This window comes from Echiichthys vipera (genome assembly GCF_963691815.1).
Source record: "Echiichthys vipera genome assembly, chromosome: 3".
In the NCBI taxonomy this organism is placed as follows: Eukaryota; Metazoa; Chordata; class Actinopteri; order Perciformes; family Trachinidae; genus Echiichthys; species Echiichthys vipera.
In genome coordinates, this window is record NC_139828.1 from 25,136,738 (window position 1) to 25,159,214 (window position 22,477).

General features: G+C 41.9%; 1 protein-coding gene across 3 annotated transcripts; it reads right to left on the reverse strand.

Moving 5' to 3' along the window:
* Positions 1 to 3,632: 3,632 nt before the first annotated feature.
* Positions 3,633 to 22,473, reverse strand: slain2 (SLAIN motif family, member 2). 3 transcript variants are annotated; one of them, XM_083940473.1, is made up of 9 exons: positions 21,782 to 22,473; positions 18,945 to 19,087; positions 11,533 to 11,700; positions 11,264 to 11,437; positions 10,789 to 11,142; positions 10,552 to 10,698; positions 8,707 to 8,787; positions 6,175 to 6,382; positions 3,633 to 5,217 (listed from the first exon to the last, which is right to left on the reverse strand). In XM_083940473.1, the coding sequence occupies exons 1-9, from the start codon at positions 22,264 to 22,266 to the stop codon at positions 5,154 to 5,156; spliced, it is 1,824 nt and encodes a 607-aa protein (XP_083796599.1). In that variant the 5' UTR covers positions 22,267 to 22,473; the 3' UTR covers positions 3,633 to 5,153. The 3 variants fall into 3 exon arrangements, with proteins under 3 accessions (XP_083796599.1, XP_083796598.1, XP_083796600.1); XM_083940472.1 differs by having other exon boundaries at positions 8,707 to 8,790; XM_083940474.1 differs by lacking the exon at positions 8,707 to 8,787.
* Positions 22,474 to 22,477: the final 4 nt, after the last annotated feature.

The window sequence follows — 22,477 nt, forward strand, 5'->3', positions numbered from 1 at the left end:
GTTATTATAGCCCCACAGACTCGCCAACGTGTTAAGTTCATCGCTATTAAATTGTCAACCTGAGATAAACTGAATCAGTCACTAGGCAGTGGTGGAAGAAGTACTCAAGGCTTTTAATTCAGTAAAAGTAGCAATGCCACACTATTGAAATACTCTGTTAAAAGTAACAGTCCTGCATTCAAAGTGTTACTTTAGTAAAAGTGCAACATATCAGCAAAGTAAAAGTACTCCTTATGCTGAAGGGCCCATTTCAGAATATTATATTATCAGATTCTAATTATTGATAGACTAATGTTGATATCACTTTAATGCTGCTGCTGGTAAAAGTAAGGCTAATTGTATTTACTTTATATACTGCTGTGTAGCTTAATCTTTAAAAATATATATTATTTCATGTGTTGGTATTTTTGTATGAATAATCTGAGTCTGTAAAGTAACTAGTAACTAAATTGTCACATAAATGTAGTAGAGTAAAAAGTACAATATTTCCTCTGAAATGCAGTGCAGTAGAAGTATAAAGTAACTCAAATGGAATACCTGAAGGACCTCAAGAACTGTACCTAAGTACAGTTCTTGAGTAAATGTACCACTTTCCACGACTGGTCACTGCTGCTGCTGGAATTAGACCAGGGCCGTAGATCCCCGTGGATTTACCTCAAAGTGGATCAACAGTAAAACTACCCCTGGTGAAGACTGGTGTCTAATACAGTATATGTCTGTATATTATTGATGTATTACCCCTCTTCATGTACTGTGTACTACAATGCTAACAGCCGGGTTATTTGGATTATTGTAATATGTCAGATTTTTTATGTTTAAATCTGCAAAGCAATGAAAGCTGACATGATCGTGTGCCTGGCGGCTCTTTCTGTGGAGGACGTCGAAGACATCTACCTATTCGGAACCGTGATAACAACTTCCCTGCTGATTGGAATAGGCACGGGCCTGGTTTATCAGAGAATTCGGGAATCCATGGCAGCTGCCAAGAGCCCCACATGGCTGCCTGGAATGATTGAGGCAGTGCGAGTCATGGGCACTCAGACTGTGGCTTTGCACCGTAACGTGGACAACTTGAGCCGCGATGTGGGTACCATCAAGGAGACGCTCATGGCTTTGCAAAGGAAGTGGATCGTATTGCTGACCAGAATGGACAAAGAGAGTAGCCGCGACATTGGAATGTGGCTGCTCGTCCCAAACCCAAACAACCCCAATCTTATCCTTTTCGGCCTCCCCAACCAGCAGTGGCCTTGGCCAAGGCTGCTGCTGGAACAACATCTCCCCTGGAGAACACTGCAGTGAGACGCTCTTCATTCCTTCCCCCACCTCCCACAGACACCTGCTGATTGTTGACTCTGTCTGGGTCATGATCAAGGCCGTCTCCGTTGGATCAGACTGAGGCACCGAGGCTGTGACGCCGGGCGGGGTGACGACCCAGGCTCACACATACAGTGACATTATACATTTATACAGATATGCATCCACCCTCCTCCCCCTCTCCCACGTCTCTGCAGCTTTGTACCCCCCCAGTGAGACAGACGGGTCCGTGACCAGCGCCGAATATGGCTGCAGGTCCGGGTGGGTGCTGTCTCCTGGGGTTACACCCCCCACCCTCACCCCCTCCCTGTTGCTAGTCTTGAGTTTTTCTGTTGTAAGAGTGATTATGTGCTTTTGTTGCTGAGGTGTTTTTTTTCCTGTTCCCACACTGCACTCCCTCTGGAGTGCAGTCTGGGGGTTGCCTTTTTTTCTCTCCTCCCTCTCCTCATGTTATGCTGTAACTTTCTCAATCCAATTCCTGCCTCCTGTCCTGTCTACCCCTCTGTCACATTGTATGTACATGTATGTTTGGACAGGTGGCGCTGCAATTTCGCTGGTACTTGTGACTAGTGACAAATAAAGGGCTTCATCATCATCATCATCATCATCATGATAAAAAGTAAAACAAATGCCTCAGAAAGGTTGTGGTCATCCCAATATGTATATATTCTGATTCTGCGAAGCAGTATGTGTTTAATATTGTGGTCTGCTGCTGAGGCAGTTTGTATGATACGTTACCCACCGTAACGTATCATACTCACTACAGCCTCATTCCTTGTTGTTTTGGGTTTGCCTGACTGACATACTGTATGTGCTCTGTCTGCAGCCCACAGAATATGGTCCTCCTGTATATGGAGCTGTGGTGCCACACACAGAGGAAGCTGAGCTGACGTCACATGTCTTCAGGGCACTGAGGAGTGGGATGGGACAGCACCCATCAGTGACTCAGGCTTTCATCTGTCTCCCCTCCTTCCCGTGTCCCCCATTAACCAATTGGTTACTCGAGGTACGTAATGCAACAGCTATGTGTACAGAATACATAATGTGTCACCTTCCACTTAAAAGCTGGATATTATATGACACTGGAACAAAAGTAGACAATATGCAGTCTGTCATTGTTACTGACGAGTCATTTTATCAGGTGTGTCTGATGTTTTCATTCAGTCTGTAAACTGTGCAGACTGTTTTGGGTGATGCTGCAATTTACCGTAAATGAAGATGCATTTCACTGCTAAGTTCCAAAATAACGCTTGAAGGTCCCAGCATAGTAAAGATATAACACTGTTGTTCTTTCATGCATTTCATTTCAGTTCACATATGGGTACTGTCTGGTTTTTACACCTGTCTAAGTGAATGATAGGCAGACAAGATGTCTAGAGTTGTTAAACAGTAGTTTGAGTAATCTAACATATAAATGAGCCTGATTTTAAAAGTCTATTAAAAAGAAAACACTGACTGTGCAAAGCAGTTTTTAGCAGATATCATTCTAGAAGTAAATGATATGGCAGTCAGTATAATTTGCATGCAAACTCCAACAACAAATAACCAAGTCCAGTTGCTTTTGACTGAAATTGCTTTGGGGAATAAGGATGACCTGGACACATGAGAACATTCACAGGCTCAGTAGTTGTTAAGATAAAATATGTGTCAAAGTACCATTCTGTATGGTCACAAGTATTGTGGTGCTACAGAGATGTCCCGGCCTGCAGACTTCAGGAAAAGGGAAGGAAACTATTGGCTTGGTACAGATCCTCCAAAAAAAACCACAAGATGATCATTTTGATATATTTTTCAATGAAAATATTTGATAATGATGCAAAAAGTATCATTCCCTCCAATATCGTAAATTATTTCGCAATTGCAATATCAGTCCAAATAATCGCAATTAGACATTTTTCCTCCCTGCCTAGAAATATTTCCTAGGTAATTATCCGCTCTGAGGGCATGTACACATCAGCCGGGGACACTGACTTCTGTTGTGACTGTGACAAATACTCTCCCTGTGTGTGTGTGTGTGTGTGCGTGTGTGTGTGTGTGATCAAGATTTTGCATTGAAATGTTTTGCACACACAGTTTTTACACTAATCTTAATCTTAACCTGCAGAATAATTGAATTGGATTTGCGGTCACTCATGGTTTTTGTAGTTTTTAATCGATGTGTAGTAAGTATTGAAGGCTGTTGTCTGAGAGTAATCCAAACCTTTTTGTATCGTTGATTAAATCCAGAGGATTCAAAAATTGCAGAAAGAGAGAGCGACGTTTCAGCTTTTATTTGAAATGTGACTTTACACAGGGAAACTGAATGTCATGTTTGTGGATATAAAAAAAAGTTCAATAACAAAAACTTTCACACAAAAGGTGTGGTATGTCTTTTTGCAACATTCGTCCGAGCTTCCCACTGAATCTGAGCTTTGACAGAGGCACCTCTCTTTAATAAATAGTTTCATTTACAGAAGGAGTAATTAGTTATAAATATGAAGGCGCGTTTAAAACATTTTTTTAAAGCAATTATAAATGTACTGATTCTATTACAAAAAAACAAAAAAGGCAAGCAAATCAATCAAGCAAAAATGCAAAATTGAAATAATATTGGCAAAACCAGAAATTGGCACAAAATGATACATGAACAAACGAAAGCTGATGTTCAAACTCAAGTGAAACTTTAAATTATAGGCACTAGTTTCATAACACCCAACTCACCAATTACCAGAACAGCTTCCCAAACACTGGCCCGCCTCCCCATTCATTTTACAGCACAAGAGGTAAAAGCCAGCAAAACATATCCGTCTCATTTAAGACAGGTTTCTTTTTTCAAGGCGTGAATGATATACACTGACAGGAATCTGTTATTGGAATTTAATGGACCACATGGAAGTTTCCTTGCTTTAATTGGCTGAATGGGTGAACAGGGACAAAATATGTTTTTGAGCTCAGTTTTCTTTGTTTCGGATATTCAAGCTGTTCTTAAACGGACCAATTTAAGCACTTGGACAGAAAAGTATAATTTTGGCAAACTGAAACTTTGGCCAAGGTGTCAATCATTCCTGATTTGACACTTTGAAAACAATAAAAGGCTTTGGAGCATTAGCTTGCAGTTGAGGTTCAAAATGTACAATTTAGACAATTAAAATCTTCTGAACAAAAATACTGATATGGATGTCTGGACATACATTTCTTAAATAATTTGAATAAATAATTTCCAAAACAAACTTGTGCATACATTCTGGCTGATTTCTTTTTCTTTTTTTTTACAAGAGGAAAGATTCTTAAATGTCATACCCACACAGAGGTGCTTTCACTGTTGCAAGACATCAACAATTGTCTAAAGTTACGGGACATTTCACCTGCACAGCATCATCATAGAGATCGCTCACCAACATCTGTTAAACACAGAGCATAAAGAGAGAAATGTGTGGTAACATTTCAACCTGAGGGAAGTGAAAGAAGAACAGGGGAGAGGAGTGGGAGGAAAGCTGGGCAATGAAGTGATATGGACTGTCTGACAGATGATTGCAGTCAAACCAAGGCGGGTGACGTGTCCTCTGCTGGCGGAGCTGGAGTTGGGCTGGTTTCTTTGGCATTTTCTGGGCTGTCTCCATCACATGCCTGACCCCTCCAGAGCCACACCTCACACACAGAGGGACATGATGGGACGTCCTCTTTGATGCCATGTGGACACTGTCCTCTCCTTTTTTAAATTCTGACATGTATATATTTTTGGGACATAATCTCTCTCTCTCTCTCTCTCTCTCAAGGTATCTAGGTAGATAAAGTGCCATGTTGTAATGTCTGCCTCCTTGTGTTGATAGTTTGATTGGAGAGCCCCCTGCTGGCCCATTTCAGTAGCAACCTTCTCTCCAGTTGTCACCTGTGGCACCGTATGTCCGAGGAGCAGGAAGAGATCTGAGAAGGCGAGAAAAACATTCAGGGGTAAATCTCAAATAAAGGTCGCATATTATGCTTATTTTCAGTTTCATTCTTGTATTTTGAGTGTCAACTGCAACATATTTACATGTTATTATTTTTCTCATACTGTCTGTCTGAATATACCTGCATATACACAGTATATACCGTACGTTCTGAAACATTCTGTTTAAGCACCTGTCTCTTTAAGACCCACTTGTGGAAAAGCCTAGTTAGCTCCGATTGGTCAACATTCCCAATCTTCTAAATCTGCACTCTCTGTGTCTTTGCACCAACATAGAGCTCAGTAGTGAGGTACCTGAAGTGAAAAAAATCCCATAGAGGATGAAGGTAGAGTCTTCAGATTATGACACTACGAAATACTACACCACCCACAATCCTAAAAAGCGACATCTCTGATTGGTGGAGCTTACAGTTACCACGGAAATGTTTACCGCACCTGCAAACGACTAGTGAGCTGCTGCCACTGAACTCTATGATGGTTATAAACAAAGGCTTGTACCTTTGCCCTTACTTCCATTTTCCACATTTTTTGGCACAGAAGCAAATGTTTTATGGTCACGATTAATCTTGTAGTTGGTTGGCTTTGGTCCAGACATAAAACTCTTTATATTAGGATTTTCTGAAACGTCAACATGAAGTGATTCACTCTTGGAACTAGAGCCGCTCAAAACGTTGGCAGTCAATGATGAGCTCTATCAGATCTGGAGAATACAGTATAGTTGTGACATCACAACTGTACAGAAGTCTTGACAGCTCTTTTAAAGACACAGTTTATGAATACAGGCTGTGTGTATTTCTCTGTGGATTGAGTGTTTTGATAATTTCACAGTATTTATATAGCACCTCGACCTGCTTTATAATAAAAAAAGACATGTTATCCATTTACAAAAGTTCAAGATGATGTGTTGCAGCTTGTGTCTTTGGTGTACATACCTGCGCACAGGTTGGGCCAATTTGCTGCGAGGCAGAGGGATACCCCCTCCTGCAGAAGCACTGGGACGGGGCAGGCCGCTGCGCGGAGGAGCCAGGGATCGGGTGGGGGTGGAATTGGCAGAACCAGGGTTGGATGTAGCCTTAACCGGCTGTCTCAAGGCCAATGGGGATGGGGTGACTGGAGTTCGCAGTTTACTGGGAGAGGGGACTGGAGACAGGCAGAGCAGGAATAAAGTCAGGTATATCTGGATTATGTTAGACTTTATAGATCTCATAGGTTTCAGTCTGTCAGTAGTTTAACAATGAAGTAATGATCACAGTGGTGTGAGATAGAAATGATGCCAATTCACATATCAGTACAACAGAAAACATCTATCAAACATAAAAACATATGTACTGTAGGTCTTTCTTATCCACATCCATCTCAAATGAAGTTAAACCTGTTATGATGCAAGTTTAGAAACTACAAAATAAACTTTGTCAAAATGATTTTTTAAAAATTAAAGAAAAACCTTTTAACTCAGCCTATTGATGCGTTGACACAATGAGGTGATACACACACAGACACAGAATTTACTAGTGAAAACCAGAAGCACATAATATAGCAAGACATCAATACAACCACGGCGTGGAACCACAATCACAATATTTAAAAAGGTGGAAACCCTCAGTGAATACTCACTGAAATCACCTTCTTCTCCAAAGCAACAGGAGAGTGGGACTAGACAAGGATGAAGACAACAGAGACAGGCCTTAATTCAGAGCTGGGAGGAAGGTGCTGAGGATGGACTTCAACGTGGCGTCCCTTACTGCCTCTGTTTTTTTAAACTGTAACGTTACATGTCCTGTGACCACTTTGAGCAACAATCCTACTTGCCAAGATACAATCAAGCTTCTGGGGTCATGTGTAGAGCCCTGCATGTGTAGCAGTGGATAGTGATGGGACAGCGAGGGAGTCAACAGTGTGTTAAAGGACATTACAGATGTAATGTAGCCTTTGATGATTCTGTAACACTTGGATGAGTCGGCTAGATTAAAGGTGCTTGATCACAATATATAGATGATGATCATTGCAACCATTTCAGCCGCAACCTTTTTCAGGCACTAAAGGCATATATTCTCTTTTTTTACCTTTAAAAATATAAGCTGAGTTGCGAGTTCATTAGGAACACCAATCTAAAACTAATGCAGTCTAATACAACAGTCGTGCAGTAAATCCTCCATGGATAAAAAGGTTTATGTTGAAGTTGTTAAAGAGGTGTTGATTCAACTGTTTGATCATTTAAAGGATGCAGTTTGTGGTGCTGTTGAACTGTATTACATTTTAGCTCCCAGCCTCAAAAATTACTATAAAGTTAAATTAACATATCTCTAGAATGGTTTTACTCAAACCCAAACATTATAACTTAAATGAAGGATTTACTGCAGCTGTCAGGTAGCATTTGTTTTAGTCAGGTGTCCATAATAGGTGGGAAGCTGTGTACAATATGAATATTTTAAATTGCAGACAAAATGTGATGCAACAAAAATATTAATACATGACAAAATATTTTTGAGAAGGTTTTCAAATGACGGACATCTAATTTTGGAATGAAATATTTCATATATGCTGCTAATACCGTAATGCTAACTGTGGTCACTCTTATCAGAAACGTATCCAATTTATTTGCCTAATAAAACAGATTTTAGGTTTTAATGTTGTTGTTAAAAGTTATGAGCTTATTTCAGGCAAATAAGCTCCTCATGTCACTGCTGTGTGACACGGTCGACCAAATGACTAACAATGAAAAGCCGTTTAAAGGCTGAAGAACGTCAAGCTGATACATATTTGGGTGGAAACATAATGGAACAAGTTGGCGACTTTAATTGTTTTAGAATATTAAAAAAATAACATGTACAAAGACAGAATTAATTAGAGCTGAATTACTTAATGTACGCATATATGTAATGAAGACAGCGTGAATTCATAAGGGTATGCTATTTGCTTATGATGCAAGCAAAACAGGAAGAAAAAAACGGTTTAATGGAATCCAAGTTCAAGGCCATCAAGGATGAACACATGAATGAATCCAGACAGGTCTGAGTGGCAGTGATGTGAGTCTGGTTGTCAACCATGGACCAGCAACAGCACAGTCTCACTGTTTTCACCTCTCTGAGCCAATATGATCGATTTTATATTTTCACAGAAACCTACTGTATCACCATAACCATGAGAATCTGACCTCCCTTTAAATCGGTAACGTTAAACCCGTTCAGTTGGGTGGCATACCTGTCCAACAACCACTCTGCTCTGCTTTTCTCACAACTAAAGCAACAAAAACAGAGGCTACACCTGCACTGAGATTCCTCACAGTCTCAGAGTTTGAAATGACAAACTGGCAACTTATTGTACCTAGCTCAAATCCAGAGTAGCTCTTTTATCATTTGCATTCCATGCGCATCCGTAGTCAACTTGAGTATGTAATAAGCTGTGCATATGACTGTGTGAGATCACTCTCACAGCCTCCAGTTAGCTTAGGAGCAGGCTGTTACCTCGCAGGGCAGTTGGGCTTTGGAGGTGCTGTTTGGGTTTCGGGGAGGAGCGAGAAGGGGTCGAGTATCTTGGGAGTTGAGCTGCTGATGAAAAACAGGGACATTGCAGCGTGGGAGTCAAGACTTCACTCTGCCTGAGATTCACATCATTACTGGAGAAGAAAGGGCGTAGCGGCAGTGAAGGCTATAGAAGCCTGAGGTGCAGTTCAAGGCCACTAGGGGGCTCTGCAGCCAAACAGCCATAGGCAGCTTCTTTCAGTTGGAGGAGCAGCAGGCTGTCACAGCAAAACTGCCACAGTAAGGTTTAACATCCGTACTACCAGTGTCAGCACAGACAGAGAAATGGAGGCTGGTTTTGGTTACACATGCTTTACAGTGTAGAGTATCAGTGAGAGAGGTAGAAATGTAGGTGTCTCACATGCCCAATTCAGCCAAAGCTCAAGAACAACAACTATCTGGACAATAATCATTTCAACTGTAGAATTAAAGTACAAATCAAAGAGTCTATAAAAAATTCAGCAGAAGAATTTCAAATATACCTGCTGTAATGAATGAAAGGTCCAAAGGCTCAAGCCAGATGAACACCCGGCCCCCTCAGAGGGCTAGTTAAAGCTGAAGTCGGTAACTTTCTATGGAAAAGGTGTCGTTTTTATCATACTTGCTGAAATTTTCACCATGTCCTGAAAGCATCATGAGACAGATGATCTGTGAAAAAGTTATGTACCTCTGCTTCCACCTGCTGCTCCCTGTGTGCTGCTAATGGCATCTGAAAGACTCAACTGGGTCTCTGATGCACGGTCAGTGACTGATAGTGAACTCCGAACAAACTGTGAAACTATGCAGCACTGATCAAATATTAATCAAGATTCGTTTACGGCATAGCTCATTTCTTGCACAAAGTGTTTTCAGAAACATATTTTAGTGTACGGTTGAAAATGAAACAGTGGTCACTGGTTGTCTTTGGTCGGTGGAGTCTTTCAGGTGCCATTAGGAGCAGATAGGGAGCAGCAGGTGGAAGCAGAGGTACACAACTTTTTCACAGATGGTCTCATATTGCTGTCAGGACAGAATGACAATTTCAGCGAATATGAAAAAAACATACAACATTCTTCATAGAAAGTGACCGACCGTGACCGACTAAGACAGGATAAAGGCAGTTGCTATACGTTTAACCAGCTGAAGCCTGCCCTTTGACCCCTGTCCTCTCAGTTTCTAGTAAAAGAGGGATTACGGTTTCTGGATTAAGGACAACACCATTATCTCTATCTCCCATTACAGGATTACACCAGATGGACAGTCTTAACTCATAAAGGTGGTATCCTAAGCTCATAAAGAACATAAAACCCTTGGACTCAAAACGTAAAACAATGTTAGTGTCACAGATACCAGGAGTCGCTCTGGATTCTCAGTGTTGCTGGTGCCATGCTGTAATTCTGCAGGATGAGTGTGTTTCTTCGAAGTGAAAGATATGCCAAGGCGATAAGAGGAAGGATGTGTGTGAATAAAAGATATTACAACTGAAAATTATCAAAGACAAAGAGGATCCCTAAAGCCAAAGCACTACAAAGCAACACAGTCCTTGTACTGTAGGTGCAGCCAGAAGGATTGACAGGATTCCCACTTGCACAATGACTAACAGCCTGTTGTGTTTCTAAGTGTTCAGTATAGCTGGAGAACAAAACAGATATTAATATAATATCAACTGACAACACAGTGATATCAACAATGACAATCTAAGTCTGGCAGCTACTGTAATGCAAAGATTCATTTACCACATGGGTTTCTGTGATTTGCAGTCACATGGATTCAAATACAAATATGACAATTTTCTGTCATAATACTCACTAGCAGACTGGCTCTGGTGTCGGGGAGAACCGCCGTTTGGGACTTGCAGGTTGGACTCGCAGCTGCGGCTGTTCTTGACAGGCTCTGGACCGTGGGCTGTTGCCGCTGAAGAGCGTGTGAGGTTGGGAAGACTACGACGCAACTTTTCTACAACAGCAACAAATGGTAGAGAGTTAGCTCAGACAAAATGACAGTGTCCAGAATCACACGATGAGCCGCTCTCTGCTAGCTGTTTACCTTCATTCTTCACTACATTGGTCTGCATGTCATGCCCGTGGCCCTGCAGCGAGTGACGAGGCTGCTGCAAGCGGCTGATAATGGGCTGAGGCGAGCCACGGCTGTGACTGTAATCGATAGATCGGGCAGGGGAGCGAGAGCGGGGCGAATTCCTGGGGGAGGCGCGGGGAGAGTGTCGAGGGGACGGGCTGAAGCGGCTGGAGGGCAGGTGGAAGGCCGGGTGCACCGCCTCCTCTTCGTCCTCAAGACTGTGTGCATCTAACTCCTGGTCGCTGAAGGTGCTGCGCCGCAGTGAGTGGCACGACGAACCTGAGCTCCGTCTGGATGCTGTTGCAGCGTAATCTTGTCTCAAACCTGAAAAACATGGGTACTCTCACAATTACAACTCACTATAAAAAAGAAATATATTAAAAAAGCTGTTTGGTCACAGAAAACTAACAATACGACTGGAGATGACTCTGCTACAGGTACATACTCTCTTCCTGCATGCGTGCCAGTATCTGGACATCAGTCACATCATTGAGTTTGTAGGTATTTGAGGAGCCCACTGAGTCCTCATCCATTTCTGAGGTGCTCAGCTCACTGTCCACTGATGACTGCGGGCTCACTGCCGGAGGATTCCTCTCCGCGGCTGCGTTTCGCTGGTTTGCTGGCAAGGAAATCGTTTGTGAAAACTTAAGTGACACATATTCAACAAAAACAGATATCCTGTAATTGTTAGTGAACTGTAAGAGAAACCCTTACCTGCATTCCCGAGCATGAGTTGCTGTCTGACAGTGGGCACTTTGCTGGGGGTTGAGGAGGGGGAGTTGAAGCCACTGCTGTACGGGCTGTTAGCAGCGTTTGTGCTATACGGGCTTCCGTAACCCTGCTGGTTGTAGGGGCTTCCATATAGGCTCCTGCGCTTGTTGGCTGCAGAGTCACATAACAGAGGCAAAAAAGTTACATTAGAAACTAAGGAGATCAAAAGCAATCATGAAGAAAAGAAAACCATCAAATGCTCAGTCAGTCTTTGACATTCCTCTGCATCAGACCAGACAAAAGAACGTCATATCGTCTGAAGATCTACAGCTGTGTACAAAGAGAGTTAGAAGATGACTAAAATCTGAAGTCTTTATATGAGTAGTAGTTCTACATTCTGCTGCACCTCTATTTAGTCAGTGCATATTAGTATAGAATGTCACATTATTTATTTATTTATGCTGCTTCACCTCTACTTTATCTCATATCAGTGTAATGAAGCGGCAGTTCAACATGGACATTTCTCTTTACACTCTCATTCATTCATAAATCTTTCTGCGACTCTACCAGCTGACTGTGGGCATTCACTCTAAATAGTCCAATCAGATTTTGCCACAATCGCTGTCAAACTTTAAAACTGCTCCCCTCTCCTCAGATGTCAGTTAGGGGTTCGTGATAAATGGCGATCGATCAGATACCAAGTAAATACTTGGCCGGTATTGCCCAAACCGATAGCGATACTTTTTACTTAGCAAAGCAGCTTATCTACTTCCGTGTAGGGGAGAGCAATACATCATCATTTATGTGAATGTAAAGTGAATGCATCATCAATATGTAAATTTGAATGAATTGCAGCGCAGAGTTCTCTTTTGAGTGTGTTTTTATGTGTTTATATAAATGTATGGTGTTGCCATAGTAGCGTATTTGTTTCCTGCAAACATCGCAGCTTGCGGTATTTTGGTCTGCAGCTGTAAAAGAACTCCAAAGGGCGCTCCTCTTCCTCTCTCCCATCAAGTGAGAGGAGCGTTGTTGGGACATCCACTATGGTGTCTCATCTCGCAAGTATTGATCAATACCAATACCAACATTGATATCGATACTATTGATATTTGGAACGTTCTTCATCCCCTTTCACCTCCAGTCTTCATCACATTGAGCGCAGGCCTTCTCCACATCCCATCATCTAGATCTTGAACCAACTCTCTTCACCACCACAGTGTCCTGTACTAATCATGGCATCACATCACCTAATCTTCTCAAATTCTTTTATTTTGTATTTTGCACTATAAATGAAGTCTCTCCTGACTGAAATATAGTTCTGGTAATGGTGAATAAAAACTGTCAGCGGAAGATGAAATGTGATTATTTCTAAAATAAGTGAAATAGACAAATAAGAGTAGGCTGTCTACAAAATGCCAGTGGTAGCGGATGGGTGAATTCTGGAGGTCAAGACGCTGTACTTGTTGGGAGGAATCAGCTACTGAAACGTTCATTGTTTCTCATGCCCAGTATGTTAACAGACTACATCTACACACAGTAACCCATAATAGACCCCAACAAAGCCTGTTGTCCATCCCAGTATTTGACAACAACGCCAGCCGTGTTTGCTCATAGCCGGCATCTTTATGAAAGCTCAACAGTGTGCTGGCAGTCTGGTGGAGTCTCTTAAACCGTATGCCGAGTGTGGGCCTGATAGAGAGTTCTTGCATCATCGGCCGGGAGAGACACTAAACAATGCATGGCATTCAATAAAGACGCAGAGCACAATGCAAATCTCTGTGAAATCCATTGAAGCAGTGCTCATGGACTCCAGTCAACAGAGTCCCTGGTTTTAGTCATGAGATCAGACTGCTGGTCACTGGGATAGTTTGGTGGTTTGAATGGTTACTGTCTCTGACTCTACTTGTTTACCCATCCCTCTGTTTCCTTCCCTCTCTCTGACCGGATGTGTTTACACAGCTGGGTGCTGACTGGAAGGGAGCCTTTTAAGATCAGCTACCACCTCTTTCCAATCGCTCCTTCCACTTTCTCCTTCTCCTCGTGCTCTACACTCTGTCCTCCTGCATTATTTAGGAAATACCATCGCGTCCACTCTGCTGCCATCCGCACGGATCAGCTACAGAGGAATGTCAACAACACAGCAACGTGTAGGTCTGTAACACTGTGCACTTTAAAATTAAGGATGCTGTGTTTTCCATTTAAGGACGTTTACCTGGTTAAACTAACCCCAGTATCAAGAGTTAAGATTCAAATGTGCCTGTCAAGCTCCACTGTGAGCTTGTGACAAGTGTAACACACTACTGACAAATAGGGCTGCGTATAGTCAATACGATACATATCAGGAGCTACAATTCAATATATTGCGATACTGTAGGCAAAGTGATGCATTGCAATTTCTTCAAATCTAACATGAGAAAAACTGTCATAATATAAAGAACACTGCATCATATGAATGAGTTGTGTGAGTGGAGGAGTTAATTACAACACTAATATCCTAAAGTCAGGGGTTTAAACAACACAGAATTAAACTATTAATTTTGTGTTTTAGTGAATCAATATATTGTCACAAAACATAATATCAAGATTCTTAATAGTATCGATATTCTCTTACAACTGTACTGACAACAATTAGTGCTTACAAGTATGAATCATCAATAATCATAGAGCATTGGTTCCTAGAAATAAATAAATAAATAAATCACAGAATCTACTAAACAGCCTCATCCTGCATGAAAAAAGTATGCAATTAAACAACCAAGTAATATGAAATATCCATAAAATAGTTGACAATGATAGAAAAGGGGTCCCTTAAGGAAAAGGTTGTGAACCTCTGACATAGTGGAGTACCCCTTGCTATGATTAGGAAAATCTTCCTCTTGACATGACACAGACTATACCGTTTGGCTCTAACCGACATACAAAGGCGTGAGGGGGCTGCAGTCGATATGAACCCAACTAAGGGTTCTGTGTTAAACTCTAGGAGCTTAACACAGTCGCTAGAAAGAGACACAGACCAATCTAAAAGGGATCTGAAGCACAGGGACCAACCAAAATAGACTGTCCTCAAATCCTCATGTCCTCAAACAAGAAGTCAGGAGAACAGAGACCAACTGCTGTTTCTAACCACTTTGACTGGTGCTGTTTCCATTTACTGTGATATGAATGAAATTATATTAGAGAACTTTCTGTTTTGGCTTCTCATTGGGGAAAGTTGAGGGCAGTTTCCACAAGCCAACAAGGAAAACCCCAAAGGAAGCCGGTACATAACAGCCTTATATAAAATGAAGGACTGGAGGGATTGAAATGGAAGACAACTCTTGGCATTGAGATCTGCTTGATATAAGAAAAGGAAGAATGGCTTAAAACAGCTGCAGAGAGCTTCAGGGGTATCACAAGAAAAGAGCAAACAGAGAAGCTTTTGTAAATGACAGCGATAAATACCACAGGGATGAAAACTGGCAGAGACATGCAAGAAGGAGGCAAACTAACTGTACAGTATGAGGCTGAAGAAAAGTCAAAGCTTTTATAAGAAAGGAGTAGGGCAGGTCAGCTATGTGACAGGCTGGGACCTCTTGGGTCTTGTATGTGCACTGGATCAACAGGGCAGGACAGCTGTCAAAGCAGCAGTACGGGAAAAACAAACCTGTTTAAATGTTCGGCTCAGGCAACACATTATGACTTCTTATTAGTATCGTCTGACATGAAGAAGTAGTTCTGTCCGCCTAGTGCAGTCAAGTCAAACCCATCTCCTCCCTGTTGTTAGTTATATAACTATTTGGATATGATTTAAGAGGGTGTGCACAGTTGAAAGGCTTGGTCACTATGGACACAGTAAAAGTAAAATATGTTTAAAACATGTGAATGATTTGTATGAGTGTGTGCATGCTGTATAGGCAGATTAGACTGATGCAAACGTTTTACGGTACAATAAAATCTTCTTTGACTTTTACACGACCCCGCCACAAGTGAAGTCAAGAAGTCTTTTTCTTTGCAATTCCTCTGACACAAACTCAACCAACGCCATGGCAACAGGGTTTCCATGCCCGGGTGTGAAGGAGAATAGCTGGGAGCCATGAGGGAGTGTCTGTCTGTGGTGAATCGCACAAATTCTCTCAGAGTATATAGCCCCTAAGGTTTGCTCAAGTCTTTTTGTGTGAAGCAAAGAAGGATCTCAGTCTTTAGAAAAATCTTTATTAATGCTTGGTGTTTAATTGATTTTAATCTGTAATGAACATTTTATTGAAAACGTTAAAGGTCACAAACTTTGCATTTTTATGAAATAATGGACAGTTAATTAATTGAAACCATCTATGCTGCTAACAACTCTATACCTCGTTAAAGTTTAAATGAATGAAAAGTGACAAGGGGTCCAGACTAGACACTGTAAGGGGGCACAAGCCAAAAAAGGGCCACTGGTTTAATCTTTAACAATGTGTACTTTGCACATTAATCAGAAGTTGATGTAATGTAAAATCTTAATGTGTAAATAAAGGTCCCATATTGTAAAAAAGTGAACTTTCGAATGTCCTTTTGATTATAAAGCGAGCCGAGGTGTTGTATAAATACTGTGAAACTAACAAAGCGCTGAATCCACAGAGAAATTTACACTGCCTGTATCCAGAAACTGTGTCTTTAAACGAGCCGTCAGGACTTCTGTACAGTTGTGATGTCACAACTATACTATATGTAAGTAGAAAATGCTGCTACAGTGTCGTTACAGTAATCAAACATACTCTATTATATAACTAAAGACAAATGACATTTTAGTGTCAGTGTTCAGGAGATATATGGCTTGTGAAAAATAGATTCAGTGTTTACTTTGGTGTCTAGGGGGCAAAGAAATCGGTCACAGTTTGTGTTTCACGTTCACGTCTCCCATTGGATTTAATACACTCCAAACCTGCCGCTAGTCTCCTTAAAGAAGCGAGGCAGTGAGAGACACAGATACAGGAGGCTTGCTTCTGGGACCTTTAAACCTTTAAAGGTCCAGTCACAGATATCCAAATGATGAAAGGGCCCCATGTAAACTACAATGTACTGTATGTTTATCAAGATAGAGAGTATGTTACCCTGTTATAAGCAGCCAATTGAGCCACTGTTGTTCATTTATTTGATTTAAATGTTTTTACCATGTCCGGTGAATCACAATATTCCATAGAAAATATTTGGTGGTATGTCTTTTTGTAAGCCTTTGTAGAGACGAGTGAAGGGAGTGGGGTGGTTGGTGTCAGGGACAAGTGGGATATTTGGAGGACCGAGGAAGATGACGTTATCCTCCTACCACACCTACAGTGATGAGATCACCCCAAATATGCCCACTTCCAAAAGCCCACTCAAGTGCCGAGTTATCTGTAATATTAGTCAGCATCGATAGATAGTGTGCTTTGTTCACTAAGGGGCCTCTAAGGCTACAGTTACAGAGATTTTGTAGCCTAAATTTGTGTATATTATTATATAGTTTTGCCTCATGAATAAGCACAATCTATAATCACAGAAACATCCCATAGTGGTCATATTAAAGGAGAAAAGAGATAAATGATTCTATGTTCGTTTTGATGAAAGTTGCATTGCAGATTTCTGATTTCAATGAGATTTATCATCATTTAAGAAGGTAGCCCAAAACAGCTCTCATACCAGAATCCACGTGCCATTTCCCTTTTCACTTGTTAAGAAGCATATTAGATCTGTGAAACATGTCAGCTAAAACAATTAGCAATTTGGGTCCAACATAGCAGATAAACAAATCTCAGTATCTTTGTATGAGGAGGTGGCTGTCTGTGTGTCCAGGTGCTGTCCAGTCTCTTGCACAACTAAGCTGAGAAGATCACATCTACCCCCGTGAACAACCTTCAGCGGCCTATTGCTCAACCTGATCCAACGGTCACATGGGCATACCACTGTCAAAATGGAAATGACCCCTCTCAGTTTAGCTGCGAGGATTTGAGGCCTGTCCTCTTCACTGAGGGACTAACTATAATTAGTGTTGGCCAAAAGCTCTGAAAACAGACACAGACGAAGCAGAAAGGACTAAACGTAAGGTAGACCTGAGGGACATATGATAGATTAAATCACTACCATACTGCTTTGTTTGTCTGATTCATACTGTATACAATTGCAAATTGAATTATCAGTACAAAGTGTAAAGGACAACGATTATCTTATGTATTTTGGGTTTCCACTAGAACATGTTAACTTGCTTTAATGTTCAAAAACACACATGAATTATTTTTTCATACTGTCTGTCTGAATATACCGGTTTTAACGGCCGTCTCATTAAGCTTCTACTGAAAAAAGCCAAGTCTGCTCTGATTCGTTGATGTTTTCAATTCTTCAGCATCTGTGCTCTCAGCGTCTCTGCGCCGTCATTGCAACCGGGGAATGATTAACGGCACTGTAGCAGCAATTTCTACCTATATATAGTATAGTTGTTTAAAGGCACAGTTTCTGATTATGGGCTGTGTGTATTTCTCTGTGGATGTAGAAAACCCTCTAAGCTCTAAGTTACTTGTAACCTCAACTGCCAAATAATCCCCAAGTCAACATGCTGTCGATTCTCAAATGACGTCACTGTAACTGCATAGCCACGTCATACAACTACAGCCTTCACAATTCAATGATTGACCAAACAGGAACATGTGTGTTGTTCATCTTCCCTTTAGAATCAGGGAAACCTATTTACACAAGGGGGCGTGTATGATAGATTACAGTAGTTGTAACAGTTGAAGAAATAAATGGGAACAGCATGGGGGCATTTATTTTGTGTTTTCTTGTGTGCTCCAAAAATCAATAAAGGAAATAGTAAGATCATTACAGAGGCCAGCTCCCAATAAATTAAAGCTCTTAGTAATAACAAGTGTTCTCTTACCTAGAGGCTATTTCTGCATTTATGTACAAGCTGACCCTGTTGGATCAATAATTCTACATTTGCCTATGTACAGCAATCACTTACAATTGTCCTTTCAAATAACGTTTACCTTTTGAGTTAAAATTCCGACAGAGCGTTCACTGAAAAAACAACTTGGCACAGGTGTGGAAACACTGGTTTTAATAGATCTCCATGTACAGTGTTCTTCACTTCAATTTGTACTAATCAGGATTAAGGAACTTTTTCTTGTAGTCAAAATAAACTAGAATTTCTATTATGATGCAGATGAAGCTCCAGGGACTAATGTTCTGCAATTAGAAAAATGGACAGGCATACAAACTTGACAGCAAGAGACTGACTGACCAACAACAGAGATGTACGGATGCAGGGAGACTTTCTACAAAACAACCAAAACAAAAGTCTCTGTGTTGATTCTGTCCTGCTTCTGTCCCATAAGAGGGATTCATTGAGTGTATCGCTGATGTTACTGTTGTTGATGCTGATGCTGCTAAATTGAGACTACGTGTTTCATGTTCGTTGTGATGTTTACCTGACATGGTGAGGTCCAGTCTGTGGATGAGGGAGCGCTTGGCTGATTCCATCTCAGGACTGGGGTTGTCAAGAGCTTGGCGGCACCACACAATAGGACTCAAGGCTTTCTGCAGGGGACTGTTCAGTTTCGCCTCATACAGCCTAGGAAAAACAACAGACAGACTGCATTGTCATAAAGGAAATATGAGTGTAATCATTACACAAACAGTTAACGTCCATCTCTCTCACTAACCGTGACCCACCTGTCTCGCCTCTATGTGATGTGACCCAGCAGCTCTCACAGGAAATGAGATTGAGGGGATAACAAGTGTTTACTTACAGAATCATGCACTGGCAATGATAGAAAAGGGTGGCTAGGCAGAATGATATTTATGTGGCTGTGCTAGCTGGCACTAAAACTTATTTGATTTATTTGTTTTAATTCAGATCTATTGCATACTTAAATATTTGAAATCTCGGGGTACATTATTTAGATGCTACTAAAACTACTACCAGTTGAAGACGTAGAGGTGACCTTTATGACTTTATGCCAGAAGGACAGTGTGAGTGCGCCCTTATAGTACATGTTGCCGATGCTAATTTAGCACAAACCAGTTGTCTCTATCTCTTGGGTCTCTCCCTTCAGCTCCTGCTGCAGCAAACTTTAAGAATGGATCCCTGTCACTAGTCCAAATCATTTAAAAAAGTCACTGGGTTCAGTGCGCCGTCAGCTGTATTGATTCAAATTGTCAAATCATCTTGGTACTGATAAAATAAGGCTACAAACTAACTGATTTGACAAATACGAACTTGTATTTACCCTTAATCATTGAGAAAAGGAGAAAAGAGTTTCCACTCAGAAGAGAAACCTGAGTCAGCAGCTTTCAGCTCTGTTGCAGTCATAGATGAAACCTTTCATGATGATAGACACATTAGAGGCACAAGAGGGCTAGTGCAGAGAAATACAAGCCTGAAATCTGGCTCTGCACCCTTTCAATGTTTATCAGTGACTTATCATTCACATTTGGCACAGCACAGGTAACAGACCTCACATTTCTTGCTTCATACATGAACTCCCTGCTCTGAAACAACATGTCTCAAGTCCACATGCTGGGGCGGGAGTGTGACAAGCATCTATTGATACTGCAGGAGCAGGTAGCATTTTAAATCCAGTCAGATGCTAATTCAGAGATTACAGGAGTCTATGACAGGAGCTGGCGAGAGCTAGGCACTAGTGCTGGGTAATCCCAGATATCAGTCTGATAAAAGGGCAGACAAACAGCCAGGGCTCAATGATGCCGGCTCTGTTGGGCATGAGTGAGCAATGTCAGAAAGTGGTCTGATGTCAAAAAGGCTCAGTAGCTGGCACTTGCACACTGCTGCAAGCAACTGAGGGAAGACTGCTCGCTCTGATGATAAGGGCAGTAGGCAAAACAAATTGTGTAAACTCTTTGTACTTTAAAGAAACATGCATACTGATTAGCAGCATCTATGTCCATACCACTGTTCTTCTTTGTCAATAAAACATGCCTGTATATGTTCTCATTATTTTAGAGACCATTATTTATTTATCATCTACCCTAAGACTTGGACACAGATGATACATTACTAAATGCTGACTGCCAGAGCTCTTTTACTCTTGTCAGCTGCTGTGAGCGGGCTTTCAACCAAATATGATCTGCCTTTATTATAGCTTTAACGGTCAGAGTTGCATCAGGAGCTATGCCCTAATGATGCTTATTATAGTGTCATTACAATACAAGACACCAATCAAACAAACCCATCCTAACAAGATGGACAATAAGCACCATCTTCTAAGGATGGCCCATTGTTACATTCACGTCAGTCAGTAGCTGATGCCTTACAAATAACTACTCAATTTATATCAACAGACCTTCTGCAAACCCATTTACCAAGCATAAATGTCTGCCATCAGCTGTTTATCGTGCGTAACTCTGCCTCTTCGAGGGATTTCTGTGAGCTGGGATGAGAGATCTAGACAGCAGAGTTTCAAGGATTACACTTCTAAAGTGGAGGAAACAATATAAGCTCAATGTGCTGGGATAAGATTAAGAGCAGGAGTAAGGACGAACATGTGGGCTGATAACAGCAGACCAACATGTCATCACTCTTGTCCACAAGACCCTTTTATGTTATAACAGCCATTGTTTGTAATCCCTGTAAACACAATGCTCATGATCAGCTTTTTGACACTGACACAGCATTTATTCCCACACGGTGAGATGACAGTCCTGATTCACATTTCTTGCCTTCCTCTCTTGGTGCTGCAGAGCACTTGTGGCTGTGTGCCAGCTGGGGTGCCAAAGGGAATTCAGAGGAAGGATATAACCATGGATACCTCTCCCACATGGCTGGAAAACAACTTTCGGTTTTTCTGCACACACTGATCTCCTGCCACCGCTGCCATGACAAGCCAAGTTAATCTACCACTCACAACAACAACACTGTAACTGATGATCAGGGCTTCAGTCTCCTGATCTCATGCACAAAACGTAAGCAACGTATGAGGTAATGGATAGAGATTGTATGACAAAGCATTTCTATTATGATCATACAATCCGAGAATGGGCTTGGCAACACCCACATGACTTGCCAAACAACACCCTTCAGTCAGTGATCCACAATGAGACTCCTTCAGTACAGATGACTTCAGATTTGAGGCAAAGCTACGGAGAGGATGAAGCGGGTGTTTATGTCAGATGTTTGTTCTAGTAGCTAATGTTTAGAGCAGCTGCGTCCAGGCAATTAAAGCTGTCACCCAGCAGCAGCACTGAAGACAGACACAGACACGGCTGTAGGGGCCAAATACCTCCCCGAGACATGCCTGTCACTCACCAGCTGTCCTCGTCTTCATTTAGACAATCCATGTCTTCCAGGTCTAAGATTTCCACTTCATCCAGGATCGATGTTTCCCCTTCGTCTGTAAAAGCCCCGATGTTGTCTGAAAAAAGTGAGTTCATACTCGACATAGAGGCGGCGGCAGATGCCCCCTCGTATTCATACGGCCTCCTGAAGCTGATACCGTCGTAAGACAGCCTGGGGCTCAAACAGCGGTTATTCTCCAGCAGCCCACCGTAGCCGACCGTCCCGACGAACCCCACCCCAGGGAAGCCGGCCAGACCGGCTGCCATCCCCGCTGTCAGGGAGGACGGGTCGTATCCGTCGCTGAGGGGTCTGTGGTTCCCTGACATGGCTCCGGAAGAGGACAACATGGTAGACCGACTCCGAAGCTGCTCATTTTGCTGTTCGAGTTTCTTCACCAGGTCCTGGAGCTTCCGCACCTCCAGGTCCGCGTTGATATTTGAGTTGATATCCTCCATAGCGGCTCCTCAGCCCTGCGAAAATATGCGGTGGTCCGTGGTGTTTCTAGACGTTTCTCTGCCGACAGTCTCTTAGTTTCGGTTCACTTCAGTGTTTATTACGTGTTCAAAGAAAACACTTTAGAGTTCAGCTGACTTAAAATCTCCGACACCGTCATCTTCTCCGGTTATTCTTGATTACGGGCAGGGTCGAAGCCATTTTCACAACACT

What these genes read in the sequence shown, in the direction of transcription:
- slain2 (XM_083940472.1), bottom strand. Translation starts at nt 22,266, where the DNA reads ATGGAGGATATCAACTCAAATATCAACGCGGACCTGGAGGTGCGGAAG. An exon ending in ACTCATGCTCGGGAATGCAG is followed by an intron (nt 11,438 to 11,532) that starts GTAAGGGTTTCT and finishes TTTCCTTGCCAG; the next exon opens with CAAACCAGCGAAACGCAGCC. An exon ending in TTGGCCCAACCTGTGCGCAG is followed by an intron (nt 5,218 to 6,174) that starts GTATGTACACCA and finishes TCGCCTTCTCAG; the next exon opens with ATCTCTTCCTGCTCCTCGGA.